The following is a 21,671-nucleotide window of genomic DNA, read 5'->3' as shown; positions in this document are numbered from 1 at the left end:
TTTTTTTGCCGCAGGGAGTAGGTTTTTTTTTGCACCGAACAAGAGCACACAGCACAGAGCAGGAGATATGAAGTGCAGATAACAAACCCTTAAGAGACACCATGGAAACATATCTAACAGGGATGAAAAGAAAGGCGGTGAGAGACGGAGATAATGAGAAAAACTTAAGTCTCCCGAAAGCTAAGACGAGGAAATATGACGAAGCGTATGTAGCGCTTGGCTTCACTGTGACTACGGTGGGAGACGAGGAAAGACTGGTATGTTTACTGTGTCTAAAAATGTTGGCAGCGGACAGCATGAAGCCAAATAAATTAAGGCGTCACTTAAAGACATTACACCCCAATCACGCTGATAAGCCGCTTGAGTTTTTTTCAGCGAAAACGTGCGAATATTGCCAACAATCGTCCCGCTTTGTGAATGCTACTTCAGTAAACCAGCGAGCACTGTTAGCATCATATAAGGTGGCGTACCAAATTGCTCAGTGCAAAAAATAACACTCCATAGCAGAGGAGCTGATACTGCCTGCAGCATTAGACATGGTCTCTGTCATGCTGGATGACGCAAGTGCTGCAAAAATAAAAACTATCCCTCTGTCCAATGACACCGTCGCCAGACGTATAAATGACATTGCTAACGATCTTAAAGAACAGCTGGTAGATAAACTCAAAGACAAACGTTTTGCCTTACAGTTCGATGAAGCAACTGACAGCAACAAAGACTGTTTGTTTATCGCTTATGTACGTTTTGACATGACAAACTCCCTGTGTGAGGATCTACTTTTTTGTTAATATGTCAGAGACAGAGCCACAGCTGAAGAGCTATTCAAAATGCTGGACTGCTTCCTGACTGAGAATGGCTAAAGTGGGAGAACTGCATTGGTGTTTGCAGTGATGGTGCACAGACCATGGCAGGGATGAGAAAAGGACTTTGGGCACTCATCAAGAAGGCCTCACCTAATGCTGAGTGGACACACTGTGTTATACACAGAGAAGCACTGGCATCAAGGCACCTTTCCTCTGAATTAAGTGAGGTTATGACTGACATTGTAGGTGTAGTCAATTTTATAAAGACCAGACCACTAAAAACAAGAGTCTTCTCTGCTATCTGTGAGGAGATGGGAGCTGAACATCAAGCTGTGCTGTTTCACAGTGAAGCAAGGTGGCTGTCACGAGGAAAAGTCTTGTCCCAAGTTTTTGAGCTCAGAGAGCAGATAAGAATGTTTTCGGAGCAAGAGCACAAGTATGACCTTGCAGAAAAATTTAGTGATGAGAACTTCCTGGCAAAACTGGCCTACCTGAGTGACATATTTGGAAAGCAAAATGAACTAAATCTACAGCTTCAAGGGAAAGATAAACACCTCCCTCAGGTCACAGACAAGATCAGCTCTTTCACTCGAAAGCTTGCAATGTGGGGCAGGCGACTTGATGAAGGAAATACTGATTGATTCGAGAACCTGCATGAATTTGTTGACACTACTGACTATGATGCTACCTCAGTGATTCCATATATTAAGGAGCATATTTCATCACTGATGGGATTCTTTAAAAAGTACTTCCCTGAAAACAGTTCCCAATATGACTGAGTGAGAGATCCTTTCAATGCACCAGCTCCAATTGGTTTCAGCTCTGCAGAGGAGGACCAGTTTATTGATATGACGTCTGACTCCACATTGAGACTGAGGTTCACATCACAGACAGTGAATTCTGGCTGAGTGTAAAGAGGCAGTATCCACTCTTAGGGCAGAGGGCCATGGGCATTCTTCTTCCTTTTGAAACATCTTATCTTTGTGAGACTGGCTTCTCTGCTGTTGCTGCACTGAAGACCAAGTACAGGTCCCATCTAAACATTGAGCAGGAGCTGAGAGTTGCAGTATCATGCTTCAAACCCCGTTTCGAAAAGTTGTGCACTGCAAAACGTGCTCATTGTAGCCATTAATCCTGACTTCCTCATTAAGTATTTTCTGTTACAGACTAAAAAACAATGTTAATAAAGTTATTCTTTGTTGTAAGTTGATCTATATTTCTTTCTTTATTCTTTTTTTTTGTTTTCTTTAATGTTAATAAGGATACAATGTTATGCAGAGGTGTACTTATAACAATTTTATAGACAAATGATACTATTTACAGTCGCGGCGGAAAGTTGGGGGGCGCGAAATGTTTACTTCTTCCTAGGGGGGGCGTAACATAAAATAATTGAGAAGCACTGGACTAGGAGGAGGAGAAGCCAGATTGCGCCACTATTAAAGAATAAACATGATGGGCGGGACGGTTAAGATTGGAAACAATGGTGGAGTGAATTTACCGGGGAGGGATTAAGGAAAAGGCGTGTACTATGAGCAAGAATGAAACTGTATATAAACTGAGAACTGAGGGTTGGAGAGTTCGTTGCTCTGCAGTAAAGTCTATCTTGATTCTTCAAAAAACTCTGGAAGTACTTTATTTTTAATAAGGATAAGGACAATTTTCCACAACAGATACATGCATGTTTACCGCTGATCTGCCGCATGTGAAAGAGAGAGGAGCAGCGCAGGCTTTCTGTAAGTATCCTAGGTCTATATTCTGTTAGGAAAATCTATTGGTTGACATGAACAACAATGCTATCTATGTTGAACAGTATTTTCTCTTTGTGCAAAAAAAAAAAAAGCATCGGATTTACGCATGGGTATTCATTCTCCAGGAGATATCCAAGTAAATACATGGAGGACCGTTTCAAGGTGTTTGCTCGTCACTTTGTAACACATCTTAAAGCGGCAATCAGCAGAGGAAACAATAACGAATTGAATCCCTGACACTGTTTCTGTAAAAGGCTGAGGGATGGGGCTGGAGAAATGTAACCACTCTAAAATTCATATACAGCGCTATGGATGCAAGGAATGACCATCCATGCTATCAAAGTTATAGGTTTAACCATGTTTTGAGGCTATATAGTCAGTGGCGATTTTAGCATGTAAATCTTGGTGGGGCAAACAACTTTTGTTGTTGTTTATACATTTATTTATTTTATTTATTTATTATTTATTTATTTTATTTTTGGTCATTTAGCAGACGCTCTTATCCAGAGCGACTTACAGGAGCAATTAGGGTTAAGTGCCTTGCTCAAGGGCACATCGACAGATTTTTCACCTAGTCGGCTCGGGGATTAGAACCAGCGACCTTTCGGTTACTGGCACAACGCTCTTACCCACTAAGCTACCTGCCGCCTGACAGCAAAGACACAACACTAAACAATACATTAATTGCACTATAATGGTGACAAACGGTGCCCACAAACATGGAGGTAAAGATTCAGGTTGGATATTCGCCTGTAGTTTTCCTTATGTCCACCAACAGCAGTTAGGGACCATCAACATGGTGACATATCAAATTTTTCAAATTTCAATAGCTCCTTGGTCATGTGACCTACAACCCTCAAACTACTTTCAGAATGTCCGCTGACTACCCTTCTATATTGCACACATAAGTTTGTCCATTGTCTTCTCACATGATTTTACATACATTTTTCAAACTTTAGAATTTAAATCGCTCCTTGGTCATGTGACCTACTGGACTTAAACATGGTTCAGCATGTCCACTGACTACCCTTCTATATTGCATACCCTTTTGTTCGTCCATTTTCATCTCATGCGATTTTAGCTCCTTGGTCATGTCAGTTACACACCTAAGATGTGTGCTTAAGTTATAGCATAACCTCTAGTTATGTATCTTCTATATTGTTGTACATTAATATTAGTTTGACAATTATGGGGTTTAGTCCAGTGTTGTTTACCATTTTCTTTATTGTTTATCTAATAATTGGTAGTTCTGAGTACTTACTTTCCCTTTCCTTAAGTCTTTATTTTGCCACAGTATTTAACAGTGGTACACAATAGGAGAGAGAGAAAGAGAATATCTCTGTTCATCATAATAATAATATAATATGCCATTTAGCAGACGCTTTTATCCAAAGCAATTTACAGTCATGTGTGCATAAATTTTTACGTATGGGTGGTCCCAGGGATCAAACCCACTACCCTGGCGTTACAAGCGCCATGCTCTACCAATTGAGCTACAGAGGATCATTAATATCAACCATAAAGGAAAAGGGCAAAGTATGAGAGTCATGTTAATAATTGTCCAAAGCATGGACGGAGAGTGAACTGCACGGCCAGTAAGGTAGGCTGCAGTGGGTTTGCTGGTTGATACATATACTGAACATGTAACCACAATAATGGTGGCCAGATAATCAATGAATTAAAATTGAATGATGACAAATTAAACAGAAATTGTAAACCTTTAATCTTTTCCAACATGTCAACGGACACTTTACTTCAAATAAGTACTAAACATTTCACAGTGTTAACTTTCTCTTTATTCCTGGTTGACGTAAACTTCAGAGCCTCTTCAGTGTGGATGGGGTATAGCATACAGTTTCAACAACAGACTGCACTTCCAGTTTGTGTTCTTCACTCTGTTTAACTCTTTTGTAGCACATGGAACCACCGTTGGCATGCAAAACATTCAATCTAAAATAGAAGAAAGTCTAACACGTTATAAATAATATTCAATATCAATGCAGTATGACAAATTAGCCATCCATTGTGTTATATCATACATTGTCTTACATGCCGTCACCTGTTGCCAAAAGATTATAAACATGTTAAATAAAGTTACTAACCCAGTCAGTCTTTGGGCCACATCCAGGTTCTTTATCAGTGGCACATATGAAGCAGTTGTTGGCTTTGTTGAACTCTGAAATCATAGGCATGAACTGAACAAATGGTTGTCCCACACAACTACATAAAAATAAAGAATTGACATTTACTTTCAATGAAATTTCATTACATACCAGACATTTTTAGTATATCCTCAGCCATTTATTTTCAGTTGCTCCATGTGTTTTTGTGAAGGTTCTATATCCATTTGGGAGGGGATGTTGGGGAAGTTCTGTGCAACTTCCTTGGCCATCTACACCAAAAAAGAAAATAGTTTTTGACCTAATTGTCACATAACAGCTAACCATTCAGTATTGAAAATATAACTATCAAACCTGCATTACTAAGACCCCGCAGCTGAAGGTGTCCTGCTGCATGGTGTGAGTTATTTCCCCTCCTTTCCACGATGTCCACCCAGTCTTCTTTTCCATGGCAGGATCTTATTATTTTGAAGTATTCTTTTTTTTAATGTAAACATAATGGAATTCTGATTAGTTATAGGCAAGTGAATACACAGGCCAAAACTGTATGCTGTTTTCCTTATCAGCATAATCTTGTAGAGGTAATTTCCTTTATGCCCCATTCTACACAGCCTAAATTATAGGCACTGAACCATTTACAGGAGAATAATAATATATAGGATAGGATCCAACCGTATAGGATCCAACCGTATCACAGAGTGAATAAATGTAGAGTGTTTGTAGACTTTATGGATGATTTTCTAGTACATACAGTAGGTTGTAGAATGAAACACCTATATGCCTTAAATGCTTATGGATTAAGAACCAATTAAAGCAGTGCTTCTCAATTATTTTATGTTACGCCCCCCCTAGGAAGAAGTAAACATTTCGCGCCCCCCAACTTTCCGCCGCGACTGTAAATAGTATCATTTGTCTATAAAATTGTTATAAGTACACCTCTGCATAACATTGTATCCTTATTAACATTAAAGAAAACAAAAAAAAGAATAAAGAAAGAAATATAGATCAATTTACAACAAAGAATAACTTTATTAACATTGTTTTTTAGTCTGTAACAGAAAATACTTAATGAGGAAGTCAGGATTAATGGCTACAATGAGCACGTTTTGCAGTGCACAACTTTTCGAAACGGGGTTTGAAGCAGGATACTGCAACTCTCAGCTCCTGCTCAATGTTTAGCTGGGACCTGTACTTGGTCTTCAGTGCAGCAACAGCAGAGAAGCCAGTCTCACAAAGATAAGATGTTTCAAAAGGAAGAAGAATGCCCATGGCCCTCTGCCCTAAGAGTGGATACTGCCTCTCTACACTCAGCCAGAATTAACTGTCTGTGATGTGAACCTCAGTCTCAATGTGGAGTCAGACGTCATATCAATAAACTGGTCCTCCTCTGCAGAGCTGAAACCAATTGGAGCTGGTGCATTGAAAGGATCTCTCACCCAGTCATATTGGGAACTGTTTTCAGGGAAGTACTTTTTAAAGAATCCCATCAGTGATGAAATATGCTCCTTAATATATGGAATCACTGAGGTAGCATCATAGTCAGTAGTGTCAACAAATTCATGCAGGTTCTCGAATCAATCAGTATTTCCTTCATCAAGTCGCCTGCCCCACATTGCAAGCTTTCGAGTGAAAGAGCTGATCTTGTCTGTGACCTGAGGGAGGTGTTTATCTTTCCCTTGAAGCTGTAGATTTAGTTCATTTAGCTTTCCAAATATGTCACTCAGGTAGGCCAGTTTTGCCAGGAAGTTCTCATCACTAAATTTTTCTGCAAGGTCATACTTGTGCTCTTGCTCCGAAAACATTCTTATCTGCTCTCTGAGCTCAAAAACTTCGGACAAGACTTTTCCTCGTGACAGCCACCTTGCTTCACTGTGAAACAGCACAGCTTGATGTTCAGCTCCCATCTCCTCACAGATAGCAGAGAAGACTCTTGTTTTTAGTGGTCTGGTCTTTATAAAATTGACTACACCTACAATGTCAGTCATAACCTCACTTAATTCAGAGGAAAGGTGCCTTGATGCCAGTGCTTCTCTGTGTATAACACAGTGTGTCCACTCAGCATTAGGTGAGGCCTTCTTGATGAGTGCCCAAAGTCCTTTTCTCATCCCTGCCATGGTCTGTGCACCATCACTGCAAACACCAATGCAGTTCTCCCACTTTAGCCATTCTCAGTCAGGAAGCAGTCCAGCATTTTGAATAGCTCTTCAGCTGTGGCTCTGTCTCTGACATATTAACAAAAAAGTAGATCCTCACACAGGGAGTTTGTCATGTCAAAACGTACATAAGCGATAAACAAACAGTCTTTGTTGCTGTCAGTTGCTTCATCTAACTGTAAGGTATATGACTGTATATGATGCTAACAGTGCTCGCTGGTTTACTGAAGTAGCATTCACAAAGCGGGACAATTGTTGGCAATATTCGGCACGTTTTCGCTGAAAAAACTTAAGCGGCTTATCAGCGTGATTGGGGTGTAATGTCTTTAAGTGACGCCTTAATTTATTTGGCTTCATGCTGTCCGCTGCCAACATTTTTAGACACAGTAAACATACCAGTCTTTCCTCGTCTCCCACCGTAGTCACAGTGAAGCCAAGCGCTACATACACTTCGTCATATTTCCTCGTCTTAGCTTTCGGGAGACTTACGTTTGTCTCATTATCTCCGTCTCTCTCCGCCTTTCTTTTCATCCCTGTTAGATATGTTTCCATGGTGTCTCTTAAGGGTTTGTTATCTGCACTTCATATCTCCTGCTCTGTGCTGTGTGCTCTTGTTCGGTGCAAAAAAACCCTACTCCCTGCGGCAAAAAAAAGCATGTTTCCCGGGGTCACACGCTCCGAGCCCCCCCAGGGGGGCACGCCCCACTATTTGAGAAGGACTGAATTAAAGGGTTCAAACAGAGCAGAGACATTTCTTTAGTGCAAACGCTGTGCTTCTAATAACTCCCTGCAGCTGATCTGGGTATGTCAATGACATGTGATGGAGATAACTTCTCGTGGTAGCTGTGTGGAGATTGGAGTAACAATGGAACTGGTGTTATCACTTGTTTGTGCTTATGACCTGACACATAGCCACATGCACATAATCTCAAGGGCCAGGGAGGATGGCTGTTGGTAAATGCTTAAATATATGTGGTTGAGAATGGGTTACGGATGACATGTTTAAACCATGTTTAAGTATTAATTGATATGTTTTATAATGTGTTATGAAAGGATAAGGGTAAAACAGAATGAACATGATTGATACTTTGTACTCCAGATGCATGTCTGGATAGTGAATATAGTCAATACAGTGTGATTGTTCTTTAACGTACGTATGTATAAACTTTTTTGAGTCACACCACTAATAAGAGACAGAAGCCCCACTTAGAGAAGCGCAAGTAGCCCTCGTGAGCAGCCAACATGTGATACTGAAAGATGTTATTCATTCATATCAAGAGGAGTAACTATGTACAGTGAGGGGGAAAAGTATTTGATCCCCTGCTGATTTTGTACGTTTGCCCACTGACAAAGACATGATCAGTCTATAATTTTAATGGTAGGTTTATTTGAACAGTGAGAGACAGAATAACAACAAAAAAATCCAGAAAAACGCATGTCAAAAATGTTATGAATTGATATGCATTTTAATGAGGGAAATAAGTATTTGACCCCTCTGCAAAACATGACTTAATACTTGGTGGCAAAACCCTTGTTGGCAATCACAGAGGTCAGACGTTTCTTGTAGTTGACCACCAGGTTTGCACACATCTCAGGAGGGATTTTGTCCCACTCCTCTTTGCAGATCTTCTCCAAGTCATTAAGGTTTCGAGGCTGACGTTTGGCAACTCGAACATTCAGCTCCCTCCACAGATTTTCTATGGGATTAAGGTCTGGAGACTGGCTAGGCCACTCCAGGACCTTAATGTGCTTCTTCTTGAGCCACTCCTTTGTTGCCTTGGCCGTGTGTTTTGGGTCATTGTCATGCTGGAATACCCATCCACGACCCATTTTCAATGCCCTGGCTGAGGGAAGGAGGTTCTCACCCAAGATTTGACGGTACATGGCCCCATCCATCGTCCCTTTGATGCGGTGAAGTTGTCCTGTCCCCTTAGCAGAAAAACACCCCCAAAGCATAATGTTTCCACCTCCATGTTTGGCGGTGGGGATGGTGTTCTTGGGGTCATAGGCAGCATTCCTCCTCCTCCTCCAAACACGGCGAGTTGAGTTGATGCCAAAGAGCTCAATTTTGGTCTCCCTGACATCCTTGGAGAGCTCTTTGGTCTTGGCCATGGTGGAGAGTTTGTAATCTGATTGATTGCTTCTGTGGACAGGTGTCTTTTATACAGGTAACAAACTGAGATTAGCAGCACTCCCTTTAAGAGTGTGCTCCTAATCTCAGCTCATTACCTGTATAAAAGACACCTGGGAGCCAGAAAACCTTTCTGATTGAGAGGGGGTCAAATACTTAATTCCCTCATTAAAATGCAAATCAATTTATAACATTTTCTACATGCATTTTTCAGGATTTTTTTGTTGTTATTCTGTCTCTCACTGTTCAAATAAACCTTCCATTAAAATGATAGACTGATCATTTCTTTGTCAGTGGGCAAACGTACAAAATCAGCAGGGGATCAAATACATTTTTCCCTCACTGTATGTTGTATAAGCTTGACTATGCATTTGTGTCTGTATAAAAGGAGAGCTTCGAGTCATGGCAAGCAGCTACTCCATGGACCAGCTCGGCTTTCGTTGCTTCATGTAATAAAAGTATATCTTGATTCAACAAAAACTCTGGAAGAACTTTTGATTGTTAACAAGTATAGTGATAATTATCCACGACATATTTAAGAAAAAAATATGAAGTGACAGTTTCATCAGAACGTGCTTAAAGAAAGTCATATCACAAAGATCACAGATGACAGTGCCCACCAAGTCTATGACAATAGATCATTAATTGTAAGCACCCATTTAAAGTGTGTTTTGTCAAAATAAGATCCGTAAATGTCAGTTGTTGAACATAATACTTCTATTTGCCATAGCAATTTATGATATATGCAGTTGATGAGTATTCCATGTACCAACACTACATGTAGGATGGACATTCCCACATACAGTATACACATACAAAGAGGCACTTTTCAGCTATGTTTTTACCACTCAGAATCCAGAACAGATATGACAATGGGGCCAGAACAGGACCTAATAAACCCTTACAACAATCTACTTTTTTGACTTCTTATCTGGTAAACTGCTACTATGTGTCAAGAAAGAGCCCCAATTAGGGGTTAGTGTACTCCAGTAAAAAAGGGCTGGTTTAGATTAGAAGCTATTGCCTCTGGTCATAGGGGCATGAGAGACTAGTCAGTAGTAGAATTGAGTTGGCACTTTATTGGTCCAAACACACACAGAACCACAAGGTTGAGGTCACTCATGGACAGTAAATAGTGAACAATGTTTTTTTTCTTCCATATTGATACATTGTCTACTAACTGTCCAAGAATAGGATCCAAAGCGTTAGGAAATATTTGTTCCCATAAATACAAAGGAGGATGTCTCTCCTCATACCTCTGGCACTTTAGTCAGACTGCCAGACATTCTGAACCATGGTTGAGGTCAGTAGGTCACATGACCAATGAGCTATTTAAATTAGACTGTAAAAATTAGACTTTGTTTATGCTCCCTAACTAATTCAACTAGGAATATGGAATGCTGCTCACATTTCCACATGTTTATTAGGTTTGGAAAGCAAATTAATGTCCATATCGTGAAAATAAGACCTGTGCAATTTTTCCAACATCATGACACTTTGGAGTCTGTGGCTCAAGTGGTTTGAAAGCGCAAATACCTGTGATCTTAGACAGGAAACTCTACACCCCCCCCCCCCCTAGGGCTGAGAGTGAGGACTTGTTTATTCTTGATATGGCTCATTCTAAAATCTCTGCTACTGTAGATCGCATTTTAGTTACACTGTTTCACTGTTAGGTTCTGAACAATGGAATGAATAGGCTCCATTGTTATGTTAACCGTTTAACCATTGTCATTCATTCACTTCAAGGTTGCGTCTCTGCATCACAAGGCTAGAGACAGTTGTTGTGTGGTCAATTGTCATAATAATAAGTAGCCTGAGACAAGTTACCTTGGTTTAATCCTGAGAAAGGGCCTTGGATATCAACAGTGCCATATTATACACCAAACAGATGTGGAGGGTCCAACACCCTCCCTGATTCCTCTGGAGAGTCAACCTGACCTGAGGTGGAACTCTCCTCCTGCCCAGACTAGTATTTGTGGGGCACAGGCTCCTCTTGTATGGGTGTGTACTATGTTGATGGTGTTAGTTGACTGTGAATTGTGCGCGGCTCTCTAAATCTAACTTTCAACCCATAATGTCTGAACTAGCAGTCACATGTCCTAAACATGTTTCAGAGTTACGGTGTATGTTAGAAAAATCAATAACTTGGTTGATTGCATAGTTTTCACAACTGTTTCTCTCTTTTTTTTCTCCAGAATTGACCTCTCACAATTCAACTATTGAGGATGGTGCCCCATATGCTTGAAATGCTGCCCAGCTTAATGTGCTGGGACAGATAGAGCTGACACAACATGGATAACACTTGGAGCGATGGTGACGGATGCAGCCGCCATAATATGGCTCACTGGGAAAGTGCTCCACCTGCTGGTGAAAGACAGTACCTCACCCAACAGGAAAGGGAACACCAGTGGCTGAACCATGAGGAAGAAGCTGCCATGCGGGCCCACTACAACTGCCATAGACAAAACTCTCAAATGGACTTCCGTGGACATTGGGCACAAGAGACCCAGTCACCTCCTCTGTATCATCAGGGCCATCACAGAATGGCTCAGAGTCAGAAGATAAGGGATTGGCCCAATCTCTATGGACCCTTGAGATGCCAGGCATCCCCTAATGTAACCTTACACCGCAGTGGAGCTAGAACAGAAACATGGGCTAAGTATGAACCCCACCTCCCCAGCTATGAGTTTTTGCCCCCACTCATTGTTGAAAGAGGGCATGAGGATATTTCACTTCATCATAACGTTGACCGTGATTATATGGTTGGTCGGGTAGTGAATCATAACATTCTCCATTACTTGGTAGGCAAATGGCAGATGTTCAATTCCACCCATGCTAGAGGACATTTTAATGAACATTCAAGGGGACATTCTAATGAATGCTCAAGAGGATGTTCTAGGGGTGGCTCTAGTGAACATTCTAGGGATGGTTCTAGTAGACGTTCTAGGAGTGGGTCTAGTGGACGTTCGAGGGGTGGTTCTAGTGGACGATCTAGGGGTGGGTCTAGTGGACGTTCTAGGGGTGGGTCTAGTGGATGTTCTAGGGCCCATTCCAGCAGGTCTCCCAGGCTGGACTTCCAGGCTAAGCATGTCAACCCTTCTCAAACTACGACCAACACTTCTCCAGACATTCAGCATGCCAACATCAATCCAACTGCTCCTGTGGTCAACAACAAACACAGTGAAACAACATCAGGACGAACAGCAGGTCCTGTGAGAGATTCTACATCACTTGTGCAGGCCTTCACTGCGACTGCACAGCAGTGTGTTTCTATGGATCTCCCTTCCACGGGAGGTAGAGAATCTGGTGTCGTTGACCTAAAAGCAGCCCAGGTAACAAATGCAGACACCCATGGTATACTAGGACCTAGTGTTCCTTCCCAAGCCATAACACAACAAACCAATAATCTTTCTGTCAATGCTACTCTGGTTTCTCACACCCAGACCTCTGCCACCCCTGAACAGCAACATGCTCCCTCTCCTTCTCCCAAACCTCTCACTGAGACACCTCAGGACAAACCACCTCATAATCATAAGATCTCACTCAGTGAAATACAGGACTGGCTCCAGAGTGTTTTAAGATCTAAAAATGGACCCGTAAATGGGAACAACTCTACACAAGATCCCTCTCAGTCCCAACAATCCAGCACAGAGAAAATGGATGTTTTACAAGCAGGCAATACGTACCGACTTCTAAACACCAAAGACGACCAGGCAAGGCCCCCTGAGAGGTTTAGTGCTGAGGACTCCACTGTACGGCTGGAGATTAAGTCCACCCCCAGGTGTATGACCCTGACGGCAGTCGCCACCACTCCGCCTCCCGTGGCTATCGTCCCGCCAATGGGTCCACAGCAGTCCCCAGAGCCCATGGAGACAGAGAATGCAGGCAATGAGGTGCCATTTAAGATTTTACATGCCTGGTCCATCAACGAACAACAGGTGGAAAGCCTGTGGGAAAGCGCTAAAGATGATGCAAGTTCTCGATCTGTCCTAAATGAGACAGTTCAAGTTGAGAGTGTTATGGAGTGTGATAAGCCTGTAGATGCATCTGCAACAAGTTTACTGGCATCTACTGGAGAGGACAATGGGGTCCTTCTGGTCAAGAGTTCACCTTCACCATTTGTCCACACCAACCCTCAGGCAACTGATATTGTACGCATTTGTGGTACCCAGACAATTGTGGACATTAGCTCCAATGGCGCAGATGAGAGAACTCTTGATTTGTCCACAATTTCTGAAGTTCAGTTCAAGTTAACTACGCTGCAACAACTGGTTAGTTATCTGGAGAGTGCAGCAACAGTCACAGATGCAAAGGATGGTTGTCTAAAGGCCATATTGGAGCGATATTGGGGCGGGGATACCTCTAACCTGGTAAAAGCTTTAAAAGATAAAAGGGATGAGAAAATAATGCAGGATGTGTCTGCCTGGGCCGTAGAGGATGAGAAGGCAGTGGTTGTCTTTGCAGTCAGTGGTATATCACTGGGGGAAGTGGTCGAGAACTTTCCCATTCCAGCACATGTTGACAGCTCTTCCCACATGGGTTACAGGTCATCATGGTTAAATGTCAACGAGAAGCTGTATGACATTGACAAAGAATCTGGAAGAGCTTGGTCTCTGTGGTTTATACCAGATAAAGCAGAGGAGAGTTCCAAAGTGGTTGGGGGAGTCAAAATGAATGACACCTTCCACAGCAAGATGGAGACTGTGGACTTGCCTGCCCGACAACCTGTTGAAGCAGAAGCAACAGACTCAGACCTCGCAACAAACACAGCCCTCATGATGGACGCAGACCCCCCAAAAGACACAGACCTCCCAAAAGATGCAGACTCAGAGACAGAACCCCTTTCCCCAATGATTTTGACCGTCCTTACATCAGAGGATGCTGTGAGACTGCTTGCTGAAACAGAGGCATCAGAAGCAGAGCTCAAAACAGACTCAAACTGCCCAACAGATGCAGACCTCAACACCGTCACAGACCTCACAACAGACTCGGACACAGACCTCCTTCCCCCAATGAATTTGACCATCCTGACATCTGAGGATGCCATGAGACTGTTTTGCCAGATTGAAAATGGCTCTGACCTCCAACTCTGGTCCCCTGAACCATGCTCTGAAAACAAAGATAAGACCCAGACCAAGCAACTAAAGAATATAGTAATTGGCAGCTTAGATAAGTCCTGCTACTGTCCTTGTATTATTGAAACTGACAATGGGTTTGAAAGTGGCCTATGCTCCAGTTGTCAGAGAGAGAAAGGATTGCAGAAAGGTACAAGATGCATAACAATCTCTCACTGCCTTACCCTGTCGGATACAAGCGAAAATTCAGATCAGGAGACAGAAGCAACAGACTCAGACCTCGCAACAAACACAGCCCTCATGATGGACGCAGACCCCCCAACAGACTCATACCTCCCGAGAGACGCAGACTCAGAGACAGAACCCCTTTCTCCAATGATTTTGACCGTCCTCACATCAGAGGATGCTGTGAGACTGCTTGCTGAAACAGACTCTGGGGGGAAGGCGACTGTGGACAATCAATGCAGGGACAAGAAGCAGATGCAATCAACTGAAGAAGAGGGTGATGACAATCAATTCAGTGACATTAAAACAGAGGGAGAAATGCAGCAATGTACAAACGTCGTACCGATCACTGACTTTTTTTTCTGGTCAGACACAAGTGAGGATTCAGATCAGGAGACAGAGGAGAACCCTAATGAACAACATGCTCAGATTGAGGCTCATGCTTCTAATGTTAAAAGGACGGAGCCTGAAACTGATGCCAAAGAACCATGTGAGTCAGCCCAAGAACATACTACCCACAGAAAAGTCAGTCCTAGTTCTGAGGATAGGGAAAGATGGCAAGAGAAGGACCAAGACTGTAGGATGAGTACATCACCACTTCCCAAGGTTGAAACCCCCTCAAAATTAAGAGCTAACATCATAGCAGACAACTGGTGTTCACCTATAGAGGACTGTGGTTCACCTGTAGATAAGTATGACAAAGTTGCAGACTTTTTCACCCAATACAAAACCTGCAAGTCAAAGAAAAAAATATATATGTATATGGAAAAGGAGAATACCCTCCATCCAAAGTCATCTGATAGACAAAAGCTCAAGAAAAGCCATGGGAGAGCAGAGAGGAGACGGTCACCATCCCAACCCCCTAAGAGCTCTGGGGTGAAGGCAACTGTGAATAATCAACGCAGGGACAAGAAGCCACATGCGTCACACAAGAGGAGACATTCGACTAAGAGTGATAAAAATCAATGCAAAGACAAGAAGAGGGGATCATCAACTGAGAAAGAGAGCAAGAACAATCAAAGTAGGGACAAGAAGAGGAGACCTTCAATTGAAAAAGTGGGTGAGGGCAGTCAATCTAGGGACAAGATATCACAGAAGAGGAGAACTTCAACTGAAACTGAAGGCAGGAACTCTGGTGACTCCAAAGAGTTGCAGTGCCAGTTGGTGGAAAGAGAGAGGGACCACGGCAGTGCGTTTCCACTGCCGCGCCCTGGGGTGAAAACCCTCCATGTGCAGGGATCCTCAACTACCACCGTTCCTCTCAAACTCACCATAAATGTCCCCAAAAATCCTTCCACAAACTGCTCACCCTCCAAACATACTGAGGACGTCCCCAAAATGCCAAAGGAACAGCCAAAGACTAAAGTCCCGAACAAAAGACACTGCTCCCCTGCAAAGTCAGTGTCTCCTGTTGTCAAAGAGCGGCAGAGGAACGGCATCAAACACAAGCAAAAAATTCAACGCCTGAAAGTCAGATTGGAAAAGTTGTCCTTATCCAAACATCTTGTCAGGAAAGGTTCCCCACCAAGGCTGAAGAGGGTGGAGGATAGAGAAGTCCCTGGGGGTTTAGGGGTAAAGGTTTCTAAGAATCCTGACTCGTCCATGAAACTAAAACATAAGGCAGAGAGCGACTTGACATCCCAACAGAAGTTGACAAAGATTCCGAAGGTGTTGAATAGGAATGAGAAAGGATGGTTTTCAAAAAGCGAGTGTGAGAACGACTCGCCGCCCGCCAAGCCAAAGCTGCCAAGGATTCCCAAGCTTCCGAGGACTCCAGAGGTTTCAAAGGATGGGAAAGAGGGAGAGAACAGAGAAGAGACATCTCCCAGTGCTTCACCTGAATCACAAACGCTGAACAAACCTGCAAGAGTGGCACACAAGCCAAAACCTTTTATCAAGCCTGCCAGTCCCAATGGTAATAGCCCAGGTAGTCATGCATGCCCTAATCCGGCTAGGGTATCACCGCTATATGGCGATGGTCATTTTGGGGCAAAAGTCTCTGCGAGGCAGCAGGTGTTCTCTGATTGGGAGAGTAGCTTTGTCCCGACGCCAACCCCCCGGACTCGCAGACGATCAGGGTGTCCTCAAGATATAGGGGAGCTGAAGCCTGGACCAAGCGGTGCATGTGAAAAGAGCTTCAAAAGGAAACGTGAAATACATGAGCCTGCTGCCATTTTGATGAAGAAGAGCATTGTTCAGGCAAACCATTGGATGAAGTGTCTCCATCGTGAACCTCCGAAAGACTCCAGACACTCGGGTAAGGACACCAATCACAAGCCACTGTCAAACGAATATGGTATGTATTCCCTCAAAGTTTTTGTGTAATATGTATAGCTATCATTGGCATGAAAAACGAACACACTACCGGTCAATATTTAGATACATTTTATTGGATTTCCAGTCATTGACAAGTTCTTCTGGTTACAGCAAAAACAACTGGAGTTGGTTACAAGTGGTCAGAGGAGCAGAAGACGAGGCCAAATTAAATTGAAGGTAAGTCGCAGGCTATGCTAGCTTCACATGGTAGGCTACTTTTACAATTGCACCAATGATTTCCCAGTATTTCAAACAAAGTTGTATATGTATTTTTCTTAAAAAAATGTCAGATGTACACAGTTTGATGTTGGGTTCTGATTGGAATCATCTAGAGCAGGGTTTCCCAAAGTCGGTGTTATAATGAGTTTCTGGTATCGAGAAGTTCAGGATGCAATAGAATATGGGACACAGACAGAGAGTTCATACAAATATTTAATAGGTACGGTACCGTGATTCGTCTAACAAACGGCACATACTTTGCCTCTTGTCATTCCAACTCTGGACAAAGGAAAATCTGTTTATATACTTCATGTTACACGTTCCTTCAACAACATCTCGTAACCATCAGTGGACACTCCCCTCCCTGATGGTATCACCCTGTACCCCAAGTCAGTATATTATATCTATCAATCATTCTAAGATAAACACCATCAAGCTCCCCGACATACCAGAATCCAGACTCTGTGGCACCAATAATCACCTCTCTCACAAATCTAACCTTGTTCCTACTACACCATGAAAAGACATACAGTGGGGAAAAAAAGTATTTAGTCAGCCACCAATTGTGCAAGTTCTCCCACTTAAAAAGATGAGAGAGGCCTGTAATTTTCATCATAGGTACACGTCAACTATGACAGACAAATTGAGAGAAAAAAATCCAGAAAATCACATTGTAGGATTTTTTATGAATTTATTTGCAAATTATGGTGGAAAATAAGTATTTGGTCACCTACAAACAAGCAAGAGTTCTGTCTCTCACAGACCTGTAACTTCTTCTTTAAGAGGCTCCTCTGTCCTCCACTCGTTACCTGTATTAATGGCACCTGTTTTAACTTGTTATCAGTATAAAAGACACCTGTACACAACCTCAAACAGTCACACTCCAAACTCCACTATGGCCAATACCAAAGAGCTGTCAAAGGACACCAGAAACAAAATTGTAGACCTGCACCAGGCTGGGAAGACTGAATCTGCAATAGCTAAGCAGCTTGGTTTGAAGAAATCAACTGTGGGAGCAATTATTAAGAAATGGAAGACATACAAGACCACTGATCATCTCCCTCGATCTGGGGCTCCACGCAAGATCTCACCCCGTGGGGTCAAAATGATCACAAGAACGGTGAGCAAAAATCCCAGAACCACACGGGGGGACCTAGTGAATGACCTGCAGAGAGCTGGGACCAAAGTAACAAAGCCTACCATCAGTAACACACTACGCCACCAGGGACTCAAATCCTGCAGTGCCTTCTGGATTTATTTTTCTCATTTTGTCTGTCATAGTTGACGTGTACGTATGATGACAATTACAGGCCTCTCTCATCTTTTTAAGTGGGAGAACTTGCACAATTGGTGGCTGACTAAATACTTTTTTTCCCCACTGTAAGTCGGTACTCGGCCCCCCAGGTGCACGTTTTGATTTGAAAAATACTTCCCATACCTATTTGTCCATGGTCAGTTGTGCACCGGGGCCTCCCACTCCTCTTTCTATTCTGGTTAGAGACAGTTTTCATTTTTCTGTGAAGGGAGCAGTACACAGCGTTGTACAAGATCTTCAGTTTCTTGGCAATTTCTCGAATAGAATAGCCTTCATTTCTCAGAACAAGAATAGACTGACGGGTTTCAGAAGAAAGTTATTTGTTTCTGGCCATTTTGAGCCTGTAATCAAACCCACAATTGCTGATGCTCCAGATACTCAACTAGTCTCAAGAAGGCCAGTTTTATTGCTTCTTTAATCAGCACAACAGTTTTCAGCTGTGCTAACATAATTGCAAAAGGGGTTTCTAATGATCAATTAGCTTTTTTAAATTATGAACTTAGATTAGCAAACACAACGTGCCATTGGAACACAGGACTGATGGTTGTTGATAATGGGCCTCTGTACGCCTATGTAGATATTCCATTAAAAATCTGCCATTTCCAGCTACAATAGCCATTTACAACATTAACAATGTCTACACTGCATTTCTGATAAATTTTATGTTATTTTGATGGACAACAAAATTGCTTTTCTTTCGAAGACAAGGACATTTCTAAATTACCCCAAACTTTTGAACGGTAGTTGTTATGATGTTTTCATAGTGCGATGGGAAACAGATTGAGTTTAGTAGAAAGTGACTGGGCGCCTCACAGTCTGAGGTGCCATGCATTCCATTATGTCAAAGGAGATTACTGATGTTTATCTTAGAATGATTGATGGACAGGATATACTGACATGGGGTGCATGGTAGTAACATCAAACAAGGGAGTGCCCACTGAGGGTTGCCAGATGTGGTTGAAGAAACGTGTAACAGAGGGTATATAAGTGAGATGGTCTCTTTGTTCAAATCAGTTCGAAATAGCAAGAGGCAAAGCTCTGTCTTTGGTATATCGAACCCGTTACAGACTATTAAAATCTTTGTATTAACTTTCCACAAAGTGTCTAAGTATATTCTTACATCCTTAATTACTTGATACCCGAGAAACTCATAACAGTAGTGTATGTGTGATTTGGTTGGAACATGTTCTAGCCATGCTCTGAGTATATTCTGAGGCAGTGTTCCCAGGATCCTGTGTACGGTGAAAAATAGACTTATGAACTGAAAAGTCGCCTTACTGATCCTTCATCTCCACTTGGAAAGCCAGTAGCTGGGGGACGGCTATTTCCCACAGTGCTAATGTAAATATTTCTCACCTGCTTGCTTATGTTTGCCTCTTAGGTTCCTCTCCGAATGCAAGCCCCCCTCACAGTAACCATCCAGCTTCCTCTCAGAATGTAAGCCCCCTTCCTGGTCGCCATTCATCCTCCAGCCAATTGAGAGGAGTTGAGCCAACAGCCAGGCACCATAGCTCTCCCATGAACGAATGGAACGAGCGGTGTTCAGGAGACAGATGTGATTCGTAAGCCAATCAGTCGGTCCTGACAGGATACACCAGACAACACAGTAGTTGATGGCAACTGGCAAAGACAATACTTTTACCTCATACCTGACATCGTGCATATGCTGTTCTTTTTTAAAACTTGAAACAACTACTGACAGTGCCTATAAAGCCATATTTAGGCTACATTATGCAGTTTACTTTTCTACATGTTTTTAAATGAATACATTTCTCTCTCTATAATATGTTTGGTTAGCTGTGGTTGAAACAGTCAGAAGTGTGTTTTATATACTATGTATATGTGTTTATTGTAACTCTTGACATCTAAGGGTGATTGGTGTTTGGTTACCCGTATTCCTATAGTATTGTTTGCCTACGTTGTTAGGGTATCATAGGGATTGAATCATCATAGTGATGGTATTGGATTTTGTTTGTTTCTAGTATTTGTATTGTCTATTTCTATTGCAGCCAGAACCAAAGCTAAAGGGGAGAAACCAGACTGAACTTATTGTTTAACGAGATTCTGCTGTCCCATACACAAAAAATTTGTCAATTGTAACAGGTGTTTTTTTTAACACTGGTGGTAAAGTGGGTAAATGTATCATGGCTATCCAACAACAAATTATGTTTGAAAGTCATTGTCACTTTGTTTGATGTGGTTCCTTGCAATGGGTTTAGTTATCTGTGGCCATAGATGATGTTTGTAGTTAAATTCACTGATACTGCTAATATTTCGGGTATTGAGGAATGTATGTACTTCACAGGTCACTGGTTTTATACTACGTCTTAAAAATTGGTCGAAATGCCAAGTTCTGTTTTTAATATCTGTTCGTTTTTGTCAGTTTTGATGCTGTATTTTTATTTTTTACCTCTGTTTACTGTATTGTTACGGCACTGAACTAACATAAATACAGAAAATAAATTTTTGTTGTTACTAATCCTCTCAGACTACACAGCATCCAATGAAGATAATTGTAGTATTATTTACCCCCTCCACCAGGCAGACCACATTTGAGACACACAGTTACACCACCAGAGGGAAGCAAAGTACTATGTTAATGTTCCTTTCATTTCAGTCACTCACTTGTGCAAGGCTTCTGGGTCCTCCTTTGTGTTGAGACTTGAGAGACTCCACATAGGTGAATGGATAAGAACAGATAAGAGGGGAATCTTCAGTCATATTTTCTGTTTCTACACAACTCATTGTATATTAATTGGAGAAAGCCAAGCAGAAACTTTTTCCTTCAAGGACAAGAGTGGTGGAAGCTTGTTGAGAATGTATAGTACAAGATCACTACTTACAAATGAGATTTCTATATCTCATCATGAGTTGAAAAGTCCTAACCTTACATACTTGAGGTCAACTTGCTGTTTCTGTTATAGTTTTCCTCAACCTCAGTTTTTACTTGATAGGCTACAGGATTCTGTACATGACTGACCTTGCCTGGGGGATCAGAGGGTTAAAATCCAGCCGTTATTCAAGCAATCCATGAGAGAGAATTATGGAGTCAGCCAATGTAATAGGAGCCTTTCTCCTCCATCCTCCTCCCATGTTCTTCCCTCTTATTCCTCGGTCTCAGCAAGGGGTCATAATATCACACTGTCCTCTGAATGCCTTTAAATGAGCTGTGTGTGTTTTGATCTCAGCAGCGCAGGTGTCAGAGGAGAGGCCCTTCCCAACACGGTGCTAAAACACTCATGGTCATTAACCTCACCTCACCAACCATTAACCTGAGGAAGTCCATTGTGTCTGTTGCATGGGATAGGAATATTGGGGAAATAACAGGCTAGATACAGTATGTTAGTCCCATCTCATGAGATAATGTCCATTTAAACATTTTAATTAACTGAATCAATTCAGAAGAAAATTAAACATAGCATGCAAAATATTGATTAACATGTAGACTACATACAGTGAGGGAAAAAAGTATTTGATCCACTGCTGATTTTGTACGTTTGCCCACTGACAAAGAAATGATCCGTTTATAATTTTAATGGTAGGTTTATTTCAACAGTGAGAGACAG

At 42.1% G+C, this 21,671-nt stretch overlaps 1 protein-coding gene and 1 long non-coding RNA gene across 3 annotated transcripts; one reads left to right on the top strand and one right to left on the bottom strand.

Moving 5' to 3' along the window:
- The first annotated feature begins 2,344 nt into the window (after window positions 1-2,344).
- Window positions 2,345-20,597, top strand: LOC121575709. 2 transcript variants are annotated; one of them, XM_041888994.2, is made up of 4 exons: window positions 2,345-2,536; window positions 11,151-16,512; window positions 16,683-16,748; window positions 19,487-20,597. In XM_041888994.2, exons 2-3 carry the CDS (start codon window positions 11,247-11,249, stop codon window positions 16,739-16,741), a joined length of 5,325 nt encoding a protein of 1,774 aa, XP_041744928.2. In that variant the 5' UTR covers window positions 2,345-2,536; window positions 11,151-11,246; the 3' UTR covers window positions 16,742-16,748; window positions 19,487-20,597. The 2 variants fall into 2 exon arrangements, with proteins under 2 accessions (XP_041744928.2, XP_041744927.2); XM_041888993.2 differs by having other exon boundaries at window positions 11,151-16,551.
- LOC121575710 lies at window positions 4,258-19,547 on the bottom strand. Its single transcript, XR_006002377.1, has 5 exons — window positions 19,462-19,547; window positions 5,026-5,148; window positions 4,825-4,943; window positions 4,654-4,727; window positions 4,258-4,501 (listed from the first exon to the last, which is right to left on the bottom strand). It is a non-coding gene; the product is annotated as an uncharacterized LOC121575710 (long non-coding RNA).
- Window positions 20,598-21,671: the final 1,074 nt, after the last annotated feature.

Source organism: Coregonus clupeaformis, unplaced genomic scaffold (assembly GCF_020615455.1).
Source record: "Coregonus clupeaformis isolate EN_2021a unplaced genomic scaffold, ASM2061545v1 scaf0009, whole genome shotgun sequence".
Lineage (NCBI taxonomy): Eukaryota > Metazoa > Chordata > Actinopteri > Salmoniformes > Salmonidae > Coregonus > Coregonus clupeaformis.
This window is presented reverse-complemented; position numbering and strand designations above follow the sequence as displayed.

What these genes read in the sequence shown, in the direction of transcription:
- LOC121575709 (XM_041888993.2), top strand. Translation starts at nt 11,247, where the DNA reads ATGGATAACACTTGGAGCGATGGTGACGGATGCAGCCGCCATAATATG. An exon ending in GCCACTGTCAAACGAATATG is followed by an intron (nt 16,552 to 16,682) that starts GTATGTATTCCC and finishes TTCTGGTTACAG; the next exon opens with CAAAAACAACTGGAGTTGGT.